This window comes from Myxocyprinus asiaticus, chromosome 39 (assembly GCF_019703515.2).
Source record: "Myxocyprinus asiaticus isolate MX2 ecotype Aquarium Trade chromosome 39, UBuf_Myxa_2, whole genome shotgun sequence".
Lineage (NCBI taxonomy): Eukaryota > Metazoa > Chordata > Actinopteri > Cypriniformes > Catostomidae > Myxocyprinus > Myxocyprinus asiaticus.
In genome coordinates this window covers 34708915-34722181 of record NC_059382.1, presented here as the reverse complement: position 1 = coordinate 34722181, position 13267 = coordinate 34708915, and the positions used below count along the sequence as shown (strand labels likewise).

General features: G+C 37.3%; 1 protein-coding gene across 2 annotated transcripts in view; it reads right to left on the bottom strand.

The window, feature by feature from the left end:
• Nucleotides 1–3118: 3118 nt before the first annotated feature.
• LOC127430135 (TPA-induced transmembrane protein) overlaps nt 3119–13267 on the bottom strand; it is a 114116-nt gene continuing 103967 nt past the window's right edge. Inside the window, exons 6-7 of one of the 2 annotated variants that reach the window (XM_051679651.1) lie at nt 4191–4261; nt 3119–4036 (exon numbers count right to left, since the gene is read on the bottom strand). In XM_051679651.1, the coding sequence (XP_051535611.1) occupies nt 3856–4036; nt 4191–4261 (252 nt within the window). In that variant the 3' untranslated portion in view covers nt 3119–3855. The other variant, XM_051679654.1, reaches the window with a different exon arrangement.

Below are 13267 nucleotides of genomic sequence, written 5' to 3'. Positions count from 1 at the left end.
ACTTGTCCAAACCATGTACAAATGCGAAATAACGGGGTGTGACTTAACTTCTCCGGTTAGTTTGATCGAAAGGCTTTGCAATGGCAAAATAGGGGCAAGAACTTCTTGTTCAATAAGAAACCAGGGAGGGGCCCTCTCAGGTGGAAACAACCAATAAGCCAAATGTCTAAGACCGAACGCATAATAATAAAACAAAATTTTGGGTAGGCCTAGCCCACTCTTGTCAATCTGCCTATGTAACTTATTGAAATGTAACCTGGGACGCTTTCCATTCCACTTCGTTATGCTATCAAATTGTTTGAAATAAGAGAGGGGGACATCTACAGGGAGAGACTGTAGCAGGTAGTTGAATTTTGGAATACAATTCATTTTAATAACATTAACCTTCCCAATCATAGATAAAAGTAATGAAGCCCACCTGCCCACATCAATTGAAAACCTTTTAATTAAAGGGTCAAAATTAACTTGAACATAAAATTAAAATGCCCAAATACTTAATGCCCTGTTTGGGCCAATGAAAGGTGCCCGGCTGAAAAGCAGTTACTGGGCAGTACGCTGTCAGCGCCAAAGCTTCGGATTTAGACCAATTAACTCTGTATCCGGAAAATTTAGAAAAGGAATGGATAATTATGTGGAGGCAAGGCATAGATCTAGTACAGTCAGAGAAGAATAATAAAATATCATCTGCATAAAGCAGGAGCTTATGTGCCATTGCGGCTGCTAATGGTTCCAGGACAACAGAGAACAATAATGGGGAAAGAGGGCAACCCTGCCGAGTACCCCTATTCAGAGTAAAATAATCTGAAATTAATCAATTTGTTTATACCGCTGCTACAGGGTGTCTATAAAGTAACTTAATCCATCCAATAAAAGTGAGATGGCAGCGACCGGAGTCTGATCATTCGCCACCGAGCACGTGATATTGATTAGACACCTGATGTTATCAGAAGACCCAGAATAAACCCCACCGATCTATATGTAAAAGAGGTGTCATAACTTTACTTAATCAGTTAGCCCAAATTTTTGACAAAATTTTTGCATCTAGCTGGATCAGGGAAATTGGCCGGTAACTTTTACACCTGCTTGGATCTTTGTGCTTTTTAAGAATCAGACTGATCAGGGCTTGTGTCACGGTTGGGGGAAGCTTTCCATTCTTTAAAGCTTCCATATAAATTCTAGAATAAATGGAGCCAATTCTGTAGCATAAGATCTAAAAAATTCAGCTGCAAAACCATCTGGCTCTGGAACTTTGCCTGTAGGAGAATTTTTGTGCTCAGTCGAAAATTTAGGGAGTTCTAATGGTTCCATATAGTTCCTAATATCTTCATCAGTGGACGAAGACGTGGAACTATAGAGATCAAGATAGAATTCTTTAAAAGCATTATTAATATCAATGGCCGAGGTAAATATTTCACCACCAGCAGATTTCACTGAGGGAATGGTAGAAAAAGACCCTCTCTGCTTTATATATCTAGCCAAATATTTTCCTGCTTTGTCCCCTGACTCAAAATATTACTGTCTTGCCCTGAATAACCAAAACTCCACTTTCTGTGACAAAATAATGTTATATCTGAATTTAAATCGGATCAATTCTCTGAGGCCATTAGACTACATTCGGTGCTTCAGCTCTGCCTCGGCACTTTTAATATTTCCTTCCAACTCCATGAGTTCTCGTGCTTTGGATTTTTTGATGAATGAGGCGTACTGTATGTTCCGACCCCTAAGAACCGCCTTAAGTGCCTCCCAAGCCACGCCTACAGAGGATAGTTGGTCTCCATATAAACACTGATTTTAGTCTTTAACATTTGTTGAAATTCAGGATTTTGCAAAAGGGATACATTAAAGCACCAACTATATGATTTCTTTTTCTCCAAATATGGCAACACCTCTAAACTCACCAGGGCGTGATCTGAGACTAAAATGTTTCCAATTGAGCAATCAACAACAGATGAAATGAGGGATTTAGATATAAAAAAAAAATAAATAATCTATTCTAGAATAAATCTTATGGACTGATGAAAAAAAAATGTATAGTCCCTCCCAGATGGGTTCAAAAGTCTCCAAATATCTGTAAGACCAAGATTTTTACACATTCTGTGAAGCGTCAATGTTGCTCTAGGGGGCTTACACACTATGTTTTGCTTCACTATGATCAAGGACTGAGTCCATCAAAAGATTAAAGTCTCTGCCCAATATCATATCATGAGGGGTGCCAGCGGCTTGCAACATCCCTTCAACATCTATAAAAAAGCCCTGATCATCAGCGTTAGGTGCGTAAATATTAGCCAAAATCAACCTTTGCCCCTGAATTTCTGCTAAAACGATAATGACTCTTCCTGATTTATCTTTAATCTGTTTGAGAAATTTGAATTGTAGATGTTAATGACCCCCCTGCTCTTACTTGAGCAAGTGCTAAAGAAAACATGTCCACCCCATATCTTCCCAAATGTTTCAGCTTCCTGTGGGGAAAGATGCATTTCTTGAAGAAACACTATATCATATTTTTTACGCTTAAGAAAATAAATAACCTTCCTTCTTTTTATGGGGTGCCCCAACCCATTCACATTCCATGTGGAGAGAGACAATCCACTCATATTTACATTTGACATTTTGATACAATAGAAAAAAATAAATCTTGTCAAAAACAAGATTATACAGACCACATTCCAACATTATTGCAACAATCAAACCCCGAACTTCCCCCTGAACAAAACAAACAGAAAAAAGAAAAACGTGCGCATTAACTCCGCGCACGACAGCACCAACCGGCGTCAATACACCTACGAGAGTCCCTGTGGCAACTTTGCCATCGGATTATCATTTGCAATATGAATAATTAATAATCAAATAAAATAAAAAGTTGAGTGGAATGTTTTCTGATGTGATACCAGTAGTTCTTCAGACATCCTTTTGTTAAGTAGAGAAAAATGTCTACACACACACACACATATGTGTGTGTGTGTGTGTGTGTGTGTGTATAATAATAATAATAATATATATATATATATATATATATATATATATATATATATATATATATATATATATATATATATACACACACACACACACACACACACACACACACACAGTTGTGCTCAAAAGTTTGCATACCCTGGCAGAAATTGTGAAATTTTGGCATTGATTTTGAAAATATGACTGATCATGCAAAAAAAATATATATATATATTTTATTTAAGGATAGTGATCATATGAAGCCATTTATTATCACATAGTTGTTTGGCTCCTTTTTAAATCATAATGATAACAGAAATCACCAAAATGGCCCTGATCAAAAGTTTACATATATTTGAATGCAATAAAGCATATTATTAAATTAATTACAAGCATTTTGACAAACTTCTGGCTCTCGTCTGATACTCCATTTGACGAGATTTACTTTTTAAGTAAGTTCGAGTTTACTTAATTTAGCCAAGTCCGAAACAAAAACTAGCCTGGAAAACAAACTGTGATGCTACCACTTTTTATTGAAGGACTTAACCAGGCTATTTCATGAGTTTTCAACTTCTACAATAATATCCATGTTACAGGTATCCATTATTGTTTCTTAAACTGATTATCTACTGTCATAGGATGTCGAAGCTGTGTTTTGGGCTGTTACAAAATTCTGATAATGTAATGTGAATTTTTTTTATTTAATTTTTTTTACATACAATCTGTTGGTAGTTATGTTTTTTCTTTCTATTTCTTTCTGTTTTAAGTTAGTAACTTTTCATCATCTGTGTATCAGGTATCTATAGCAGTTCATACGCAATTACTGTATTACTGTATCCATAGTAATTCCTGAAATTACATAGGGAATGATACTCATGCTGCTTTTAGGACACCCTTCTCCTAACCTTCCATCCTGAGTGATGTTGGTATGATATAGAAAGAGTCCCCAGTGTCAGGACTCTGATCATAAAAGTTTTGGAGAAGCACATTTCTAACCATTTCTCGGCTCAAAGTGTACTGGACCAACTGCTCATGTTCAGAAGGCATCAGGAAGTGTAGCTCAAACTGGGCTGTAGTGTCACTGTATTTGAAACAGAGCATAAGAAATGGCTTAATTTCTTGTCAACTTATATTTGATAGCTATAAGATCTGTTAAGGCACAATGATGGCAAAAACAAGGGAGCAAACTGAATAAAAAGTGTGAAATTTTGCAGTGTAGTGTGAAATGTAATCACCTGAAATTGTTTATCTTCACACTTGAAAAGAATCGTGCCAACGCAGGAGAAGAATTGTAGACTTCAGTCAGCTGAGGGGATGTAAGGGGAGATAGAGAGAGATCAAGTTATCATAAAAAGCAAAACACATGACACTCTGCCCCTGATGTGCGTGTTATCGCAGGAATATAAACTGGAGCACAGCGCCATTTCATCAGAATATTTCTCTTCAGGGTCACGAAAACATCTCTCGTGCTCTGGACACCCGAATCTTCACTTTGTCAGTGAAATTGCAAACCTTAACAGTGTAGGGCTTTACTGGTTGTTTAGATCAGTGTTACTATCAGAAATAATTAATAATTATTTCTGTAGTTATTAATTAATATTTGAATTAATCAATTGAATCTAACTCATTAAAACCTCATATGGGGCTCCAAAATGTAGTGTGCTATGTTTAGGAGCAAGTTTGGTTATTAGCAATAATTAATAATTATCAAAAGATAATTATTAATTATTAAAATCAATAGAACATTGATGAGAATCAATGTTAGCTTTTTAAAATCCTTTAAATCAACAATTATCAAAGATAATCGTTAATTGTTAACATCGATGAAACATTAATTAAAATTAACACTAGCTTATTGATCATTCAAATTTAATCATCAAAAGATAATTATCAATTATCAAAAATCAGTAGAATATTAATAAGGATTAACATTGACGGGGCATCACCCTGAAATCAGGGACTAATAACCAAATAGTAAAACAGTCTCAATATTAGATTGTTTTCTTAGGAAAATCGACATCCGAAGAATAACGATTTTTGGGAAAAAAATCAATGAATGAAGGCTTGAATCCGAGCACTGACATCCCGTCAGCATGACACAGGCGTATGCAAAACAAACCAAAACACTTCTCTTTGTAATATAAACAAAGTTTATTTATGCAGTAACATCAATTAATAATTAATACATTGCAGTCAATAAACTTCCGACTTACAACTACAAACTAAACAGTGATATGATTAGATATGGAAATAAAATAATCCTATAACACATAAGGTGTGTGTGTGACAGTGTGTGTGTGTGTCAGTGTGGTTATTACAAGAAAGAGAGAGAGAGAGAGAGAGAGAGAGAGAGAGAGAAGTGACAGCCCTAAAGCCGATTTTGCGATAGTGGGAGAGAAAGCAGCTCTCAGTTTATCACTCAGAGACGCGGTTTTACGAGCGGGGCTCGTAAAAGTCCCGCGTTATTTGACTCATTAATGGATGAACTCAGTTGCTGTCTCACCCGCGATGGCGAAATTGCACAACAATCCAATTTGGTTGGACCACAATACAGCAAAACAAATTTGTGATAATTAATACCCTGAGTATTAATAATGAGCGGACATGGTGGTCCGTAAACTGTACAAGCAAAAACCTTGAAACACAAGAATAACACACTATAATATTCTATCTCTACCCAGACGTAAACCTCTTACTTGAATCGCATGAGGACACAGGTAGAATGTGTTTTCCTCCGTCCTTTAACTCTGACCCGGTTCCTTGAGGCTCATATGATGACAGAAGGCCGTTTCCTCGCTCTGTCAGCGGGCGGTACGGCTGTTGATTCTCGGCGGGCTGGCGGAGAACTCAGAAATGTCGACTTGATTGAAGATGGAAGAGAAATCTTTAATCTCTTCACTTCTGTAGGCAAACGGATGAAGATGCGAATTGCTCGGCGGTCTCCTTCGGATCCGTTAGAGTGTTCGGTTGAACACAGAGAAATATCAACTCGTCCAGCGAGATGGAGATTGTATGGCTACAGTTTCAAGTCGGATGTAACTTCTTTGTGCCACAAGGTTGCACCTGAGAGCAGCAAAGAGCTACGTCTATATTCGGTGAACAAAGTTGCTGGAAGCCACTCTGGAAGCATTTCAGAGGTATTTCAACTCCTGATGATGTCATGTTTGAGGGACGTTGTGTTGTGTGCCTCATCCAATAGGAGTTGAGAGTTCGATCCTTTAGTGAGCAAGGCTTCATGGATTTGTAGTCTGTTTTGGACTCCCTTTGTTTGATTTTGGCACGATTTTTATCAGTAAGATTTACGACTTGGAAGGTGGGGGCTTGAGTTAGGTTTTTATGACTGTATTAGGCCTGCCTTTGTCTTCTATCTGAATACATGAGGCCCAGCAACAGCGAGCTGTTTGTTCTCTGATGAACAACGTAACCTTAATCACTTTCATGTTTGAAACACTATTGATATTGTGATTGTTGTTGTGTGTTTTATTTCAGTGTAAAGCATGAAAAAAAAAGAGCCTTTTGCTTAACAACACCTTTTTCAAAATGGCGTTTCACAAATGTACAGTGACTGTACGATTCAATTCAGGCTGACAGATCAGCCCTTTGTCTGCTTTGGAGGCCGTTTAAAGATTTTGGCCAAGCAAAGGCTTTCTCACTGGGTTGTCAACTCCATTTCACTTGCTTATTCACAGGACCTACAGTGTCTCATGGGGGTTTAAGGATCATTTGACCAGGAGCATGGCTTCCTCCTAGGCTTGGGCGAAGGGTGTGTTTGGAGGACATCTGTTTAGCTGCAGATTGGTTTTTTATGCGCCTTCAGGCAATCCATCATGTGAAATTACCCAGCATACCACAGACGGGCTTCTTAGAATTAAAATACATGTGTTGCACTTCTCACAATATCCACCAGCTGCATTATTTGTGAGATCATCATACAGTATCTCAAGAGCATTATCATTTATAATGTTGTAAGAAAGGTATTAGAAAATACTAAATATAGGCTACAATTCGCTCTGATGAGAAACGCAGGACTGCAAAAGTGATTGAAAGCGAGATTGATTCTGATGCGCCTTTCCAAAGTATCGGCTGCTATACGTGTGTATTGCAGGAGGCCACGACTTCCTTGAAAAATTGTATTAGGCTATTTTAAAAGATTGCGCTGTGTAGGGCTCATTGTGTATATGCATGAATAAACATTGTTCATTTCACTGCAAAGCATTATTTTGTGTTTAAATTTTTGTTTAGTTTATTTAGTTTTAACGGCGTGTAAATGGCATTTTTTATTTTATTTTTTGAAAATTTCTCTTTTTAGTTTTTATTTAGTCTTAGTATAGTTTTAGTTTTCAAACATTATAACACCACAAAATATCTGTAATACTTTACAACAAGATTGCATTTAACATTAGCTAACTACATTAGTTATTATAAACAGTGAACAACACTTACAGCACATATTTATTTTAGTTAATGTTAATGTTAATTTCAATATATACAAGTACATTTCTAACATTAAAAATTATGTTAATATATGTACACATTAATGCATTATGAACTAAAATGAACTAGAATGAACAAATGTAGATTTATAAATTAACATTTACCAAGATTCATAAATGCTATAAAAAAATGGTAACGCTTTACAATAAGGTTCCATTTGTTAACACATGTTGACTACATTAGTAAACATGAAGTAACAATAAACAATACAGCATTGGCATCTGGCATTGGCCAATGTTAATTTCAACATATACTAATACATTTTTAAATTAAAAGTTGTATACGTTAACATTAGTTAATGCAGTATGAACTAACGTGAACAAACAATGAACAATTGTATTTTTATTAATGATTTACCTCAGATTAATAAATGCAGAAAAATATATAGTTCATGATACCTAATGCATTAACCAATGTTAACAAAAAGGAACCTTATTGTAAAATGTTACCAAAAATATTGTTTTCTGTTTGTTCATGATGCAACAAGTACAACCTTATAGTGAAAGCCTGCATTTGATGACACTTGATCAGAATTTACGCATGCTCAAAATAATACCACCAAATTTAAAAATTTTATTCGTCAAATTCACAAAAACAAAGCATACTGCAGCATTTGCTGGAATGTATTAAATGTGCCATAACTGTTCCTTTGTCGATACATTCAGCTGTAACTACACAAACATCTCCTCAGCATTTTCTGTATCAGCAGCATGGACTGGAATCACACCAGTCTTGTGTCAAACGGTCTGTACCAGAGAACAATTAGTAGCGTATCTGGCAAAGTTCCGAAGTTCATGGAACGAAATATATTCAGAAGTTTTGCTTGAGGTCAAGTAAATGAGGTTCCAATTTATTTCTTGCTGTCTTTGTGATGTTTCAGAGACAGCAAGCGCTCTCTAGCATGTTGGTTTATTTTGGTGTTCAGAGCCCCTCCCCCAGGTTTTTATGTGCCTCTGAACATCACGTGTGCAGGTGACCTATGATTGGTTGTTTTCACATGTCAATCAGACAGCCACTCGCCAGATCTTTTTGAGGAAAACAGAGAAATAAGGCTTGAGATTATTTAAATCTGATCATCCAACAATGATTGAAAAACAAAAACTATTTTCTCCATGATTCTATTCAGTTTTCGTTCGTTTTGTAGTGCACATTTATAGTTTCAGTTTAGTTTTCGATTTTTGAAAACTCCCATTAATATTTTTTCACAGCTAGTTTTTGTCTTAGTAATCATTTTCGTTAACGATAATAACCTTGCTGCAAAGAGCATTTGTGAATGCTTGCCACATTTTGTAAATAAAAACATTTGGTGTAATGTAAAAATTATAATGGAGAGTTGATTATAAAACACTCTTCCCTGATTTTTTTAGAGAGCTTTTGGATTATTAAATTTGAGAACCTCTGCATTTTGATTTGCCTACATCATCAGCCCTCTACATAGTGAGTAAATCACTCGCATATGGGACCAATTTTGCGCTATGCGAATAAAATCTATATTTTATTAGCCACTGGTGAGTACATATTCAGATTTTACTCACCAGAGCTTGAGTTGTGTAGTGACGAAGAAGAACCTAAGCGCCGCAATCCTCTTACTGAATAAGAAGCTGGCGATTAAGAAGCTGGATTCAGCCTTGTATTTTACAGCATGTTGTGTCTCCTGAGTGCGCGCCCTAAAGGAAATTTACATTATTTGGCTGCAGTGGGTCCAGATCTGTTGTGATTACGCTGTCACCATCACTTTAGTTCTGCCATTAAATGACATTTACATTGCATTTAACAACGTCAACTCTGACTTTGGTTAAACTTTTCCCCAGACTGTTTTCACAACATTCTCTGTTTTAAAGCATGGCTACAGACCAGTAATGCACCTGTTGGACGTCAGTTAGGATGTAAGGTAAGATAAATGTGTTGCAAAACTCGAGAGCTTGTAGATTTTAATTTGAAAACGTGTACAATAAATGTTTGTAAAAGCAAGTCATACATACAAGTAAAAGTTTCCTTTTGCTTCGTTCCATGTATTTTGTAAACAAAGACGAGACACAGGCACCCCATTTTCATTTCATCTCTTTTAAAATACTGTAAATTATGTTATTTAAAGTCAGTTGGTGATCAAAAAGAAACATTATTTCTAATCATATATTGCACCGATGAGGGAAAAACAACCGCGCAACTTATCTCTCGTTAATGTTCGCTGCGCTCACTCATCCATAAACACTTGCTCACGGAGCAGCTGTTCTCTTTAAGAGACAATATAAATTTAGCACTTGTTATACATATCAGTGTGCATATGAACAAACATGTTACAAAATGCAGTAATGTAGCAAGTGTAAAAAATTTGTAAATACATAAATATTTAAAAGGCACAATCATACATTGTGAAATGTTTTAACTTCAGAAAAGAATGTAAATATTAAAGAATTTAACAAATAGGCTTGTTCTGCATCTGTGCAAGGGTTTGGTAAAAATGCTTTTTTATTATTATATTTTTTTTTGTTGCATAGAAGTTCTGATATAGTAGCACTTAAATTATTATTATATAGATGAAGTCAGAAGTTTACATACACTTAGGTTGAAGTCATTAAAACTAATTTTTTAACCACCACAGATTTCATATTAGCAAACTATAGTTTTGGCAAGTTGTTTAGGACATCTACTTTGTGCATGACATGAGCAATTTTTCCAACAATTGTTTACAGACAGATTGTTTCACTTTTAATTGACTATATCACAATTCCAGTGGGTCAGAAGTTTACATACACTAAGTTAACTGTGCCTTTAAGCAGCTTGGGAAATTCCAGAAAATTATGTCAAGCCTTTAGGCAATTAGCTCCTGATAGGAGGTGTACTGAATTTGAGGTGTACCTGTGGATGTATTTTAAAGCCTACCTTCAAACTCAGTGCCTCTTTGCTTGACATCATGGTAAAATCAAAAGAAATCAGTCAAGACCTCAGAAAAAAATTGTGGACCTCCACAAGTCTGGTTCATCCTTGGGAGCAATTTCCAAATGCCTGAAGGTACCACTTTCATCTGTACAAACAATAGTACGCAAGTATAAACACTATGAGACCACACAGCCATCATACTGCTCAGGAAGGAGATGCATTCCGTCTCTTAGAGATAAATGTAGTTTTGTGCGAAAAGTGCAAATCAATCCCAGAACAACAGCAAAGGACCTTGTTGGAGGAAACAGGTAGACAAGTATCTATATCCACAGTCAAACTAGTCCTATATCGACATAACCTGAAAGGCTGCTCAGCAAGGAAGAAGCCAATGCTCCAAAAACCACCATAAAAAAGCCAGACTACAGTTTGCAAGTGCACATGGGGACAAAGATCTTACTTTTTGGAGAAATGTCCTCTGGTCTGATGAAAAACAGAATTGAACTGTTTGGCCATAATGACCACTGTTATGTTTGGAGGAAAAGGGGTGAGGCTTGCAAGCCGAAGAACACCATCCCAGCTGTGAAGCATGGGGGTGGCAGCATCATGTTGTGGGGGTGCTTTGCTGCAGGAGGGACTGGTGCACTTCACAAAATAGATGGCATCATGAGGAAGGAAAATGATGTGGATATATTGACACAACATCTCAAGACATCAGCCAGGAAGTTAAAGCTTGCATAAGGTGCACCCTTGCATCTCTAGATGCAGACTTGACATTTTTTAGAAACCTAGCCCACTCTCCCTCCTCCAATAACAAGTTTAAATCTTTCTCCCATAGTCTCTTGATAGAAGTTAAAGCTCCATCCCCCTAAATCTCTGAATTAGCAGGGAGTAATAGACTGATGCCTCATGACCTTTTCCAAAAGCAGTAATCACCCCTTCCAGAGTGTCTGCCACTTTAGGGGGGTGTGTGCTACTCCCAAAAATAGTACAGAGCAGGTGGCGCAGCTGTAAATACCTAAAGAACTGAAATCTGGAAATCCTAAAATGTTGAACCAAATTTTCAAAGGATCTCAACACTCCGCTCTCATATAGGACACCGAATGTAGTAACCCCCCTCACAATCCACTCTGACCAGCAAAAAGGGGATTTATTAATACATAATTTTGGGTTCAGCCATATGCTCTAGGCAACATTTAAATAAATGTCAGAATTAAACACTCTGGATACTTTTGTCCATACCGAGCACAAATGTGAGATAACGGGGTGTAACTTAACTTCTCCGGTTAGTTTGATAGAAAGGCTTTGTAATGGCGAAATAGGGGCAAGAACTTCCTGTTCAATACAAAACCAGGGAGGGGTGCTCTCTGGTGGAAGAGACCAATGAGCCAAATGTCTGAGACCGAACGCATAATAATAAAACAAAATCTTGGGGGGACTTCCGTGGGGCGAAATGGAATAGACGCATTTTCTGAAGACTTACCTTAATTTTCTCACCTAGACCATTTTATTTGTTAATAACAGTAACAATTCAGTAGCGCATAGTTTATAGAATAATGACAAAGCCAAATAAAGTTAAAAAAAGCGATAAAGGCACAGAGGAGGAAGAAACAAAGACGGCGAAAGCAAGCGACGGCGCTAAAGGAGTAGATGCTAGCATGAATTCCCCCACCCCAACGGTCAGTAATGACGATCTCATGGCTGTTATTAATGCACTCAGCGGCAATATGGACATTAGGTTTAACGAAATTTCAGCCTCACTTTCCACAGTGACAAGTGCATTGGATGAAACGGTCACGCGGGTGGAGGAAATTGAAATGGCTGCGAATGCACATGAACAGCGAATCGAGGCTCTAGAGCAGCTGTGTTCAAAGTTAGCTACAGAGTCGTCACAAATGTATGCTAAACTTGATGAAAATATCCGGATTGTAGGTATAAATGAAAAAGAGGAGCAAGGTCAACCTACCCGTTTCATTGAGAAGCTGCTTCCAAAGCTCTTGGGTGAGGAGCATTTTCAAAAGCCAATACAGGTTGATCGGGCGCACCGTAGTCTAAAGCCGGCTTCTAATGGCAGACCGAGAGCAATCATTGCCCGGCTTCATCACTACCAGACCAAGGAGCTCATCCTACGCCTAGCCAGGCAGAACCAGCCGCTGTTCTACATGGGGACATGGGTAGCGATTTACCCAGATTTGACCACAGCTACCTTGAAAAAGCGACAGGTGTTCAACAACATCAGAGAGAAATGTAGAGCTAGGAAGATACGGTGTGGCTTTCGCTTCCCGGCAAGATTCACTGTAATGGTGGACGGCATTATGGCGACGTTTGAGACCCCAGAGGTGGCGAACGAATTCCTGAGTGACAAAGTAGTTGGCTGGTCTGTTGCCTGTCAAGCACCATGAAGATTTGAATCATCGTGCCGAGTAACTGGAATGGGCTATAATGCAAAGGAGCAACAGATTGAACTCTTTTACATTATCTGACTGATTTGTTCCAGATTCTATGGTGAGATTTTCTTATTCAGTTAGAACTTTCTAATGGTTCAGAGATAAGATTGATTGTTTTTTTTTGTTTTTTTTCGCGAGGTGTAACAAATTGTAACCTACGTAATGATACTGTGATGTTAGGTTTAAGTGAAGTAGTGGGGAAAGATTGTTTTACTGGGAGTATGGGAAAGTGTTCTCTATGTTCCATGAGGGACTATGCAACAGTTATGTCAATGTTCTTAATTTATGTTACATAAAATTTGTTTCTTTTTAAGGGCACTTTTTCAAGAACAACTATTCGATGGTTACGTCTCAGAGTACCCAAAGCAAAGGGTTAGTTAGGTTTGTAAGCTGGAATGTACAGGGTCTGAATAGCCCATTAAAAAAGGGAAAGTATTTGCACACCTAAAAACATTTAAAGCAGATATTTATTTTCTCCAGGAGACACATTTGAG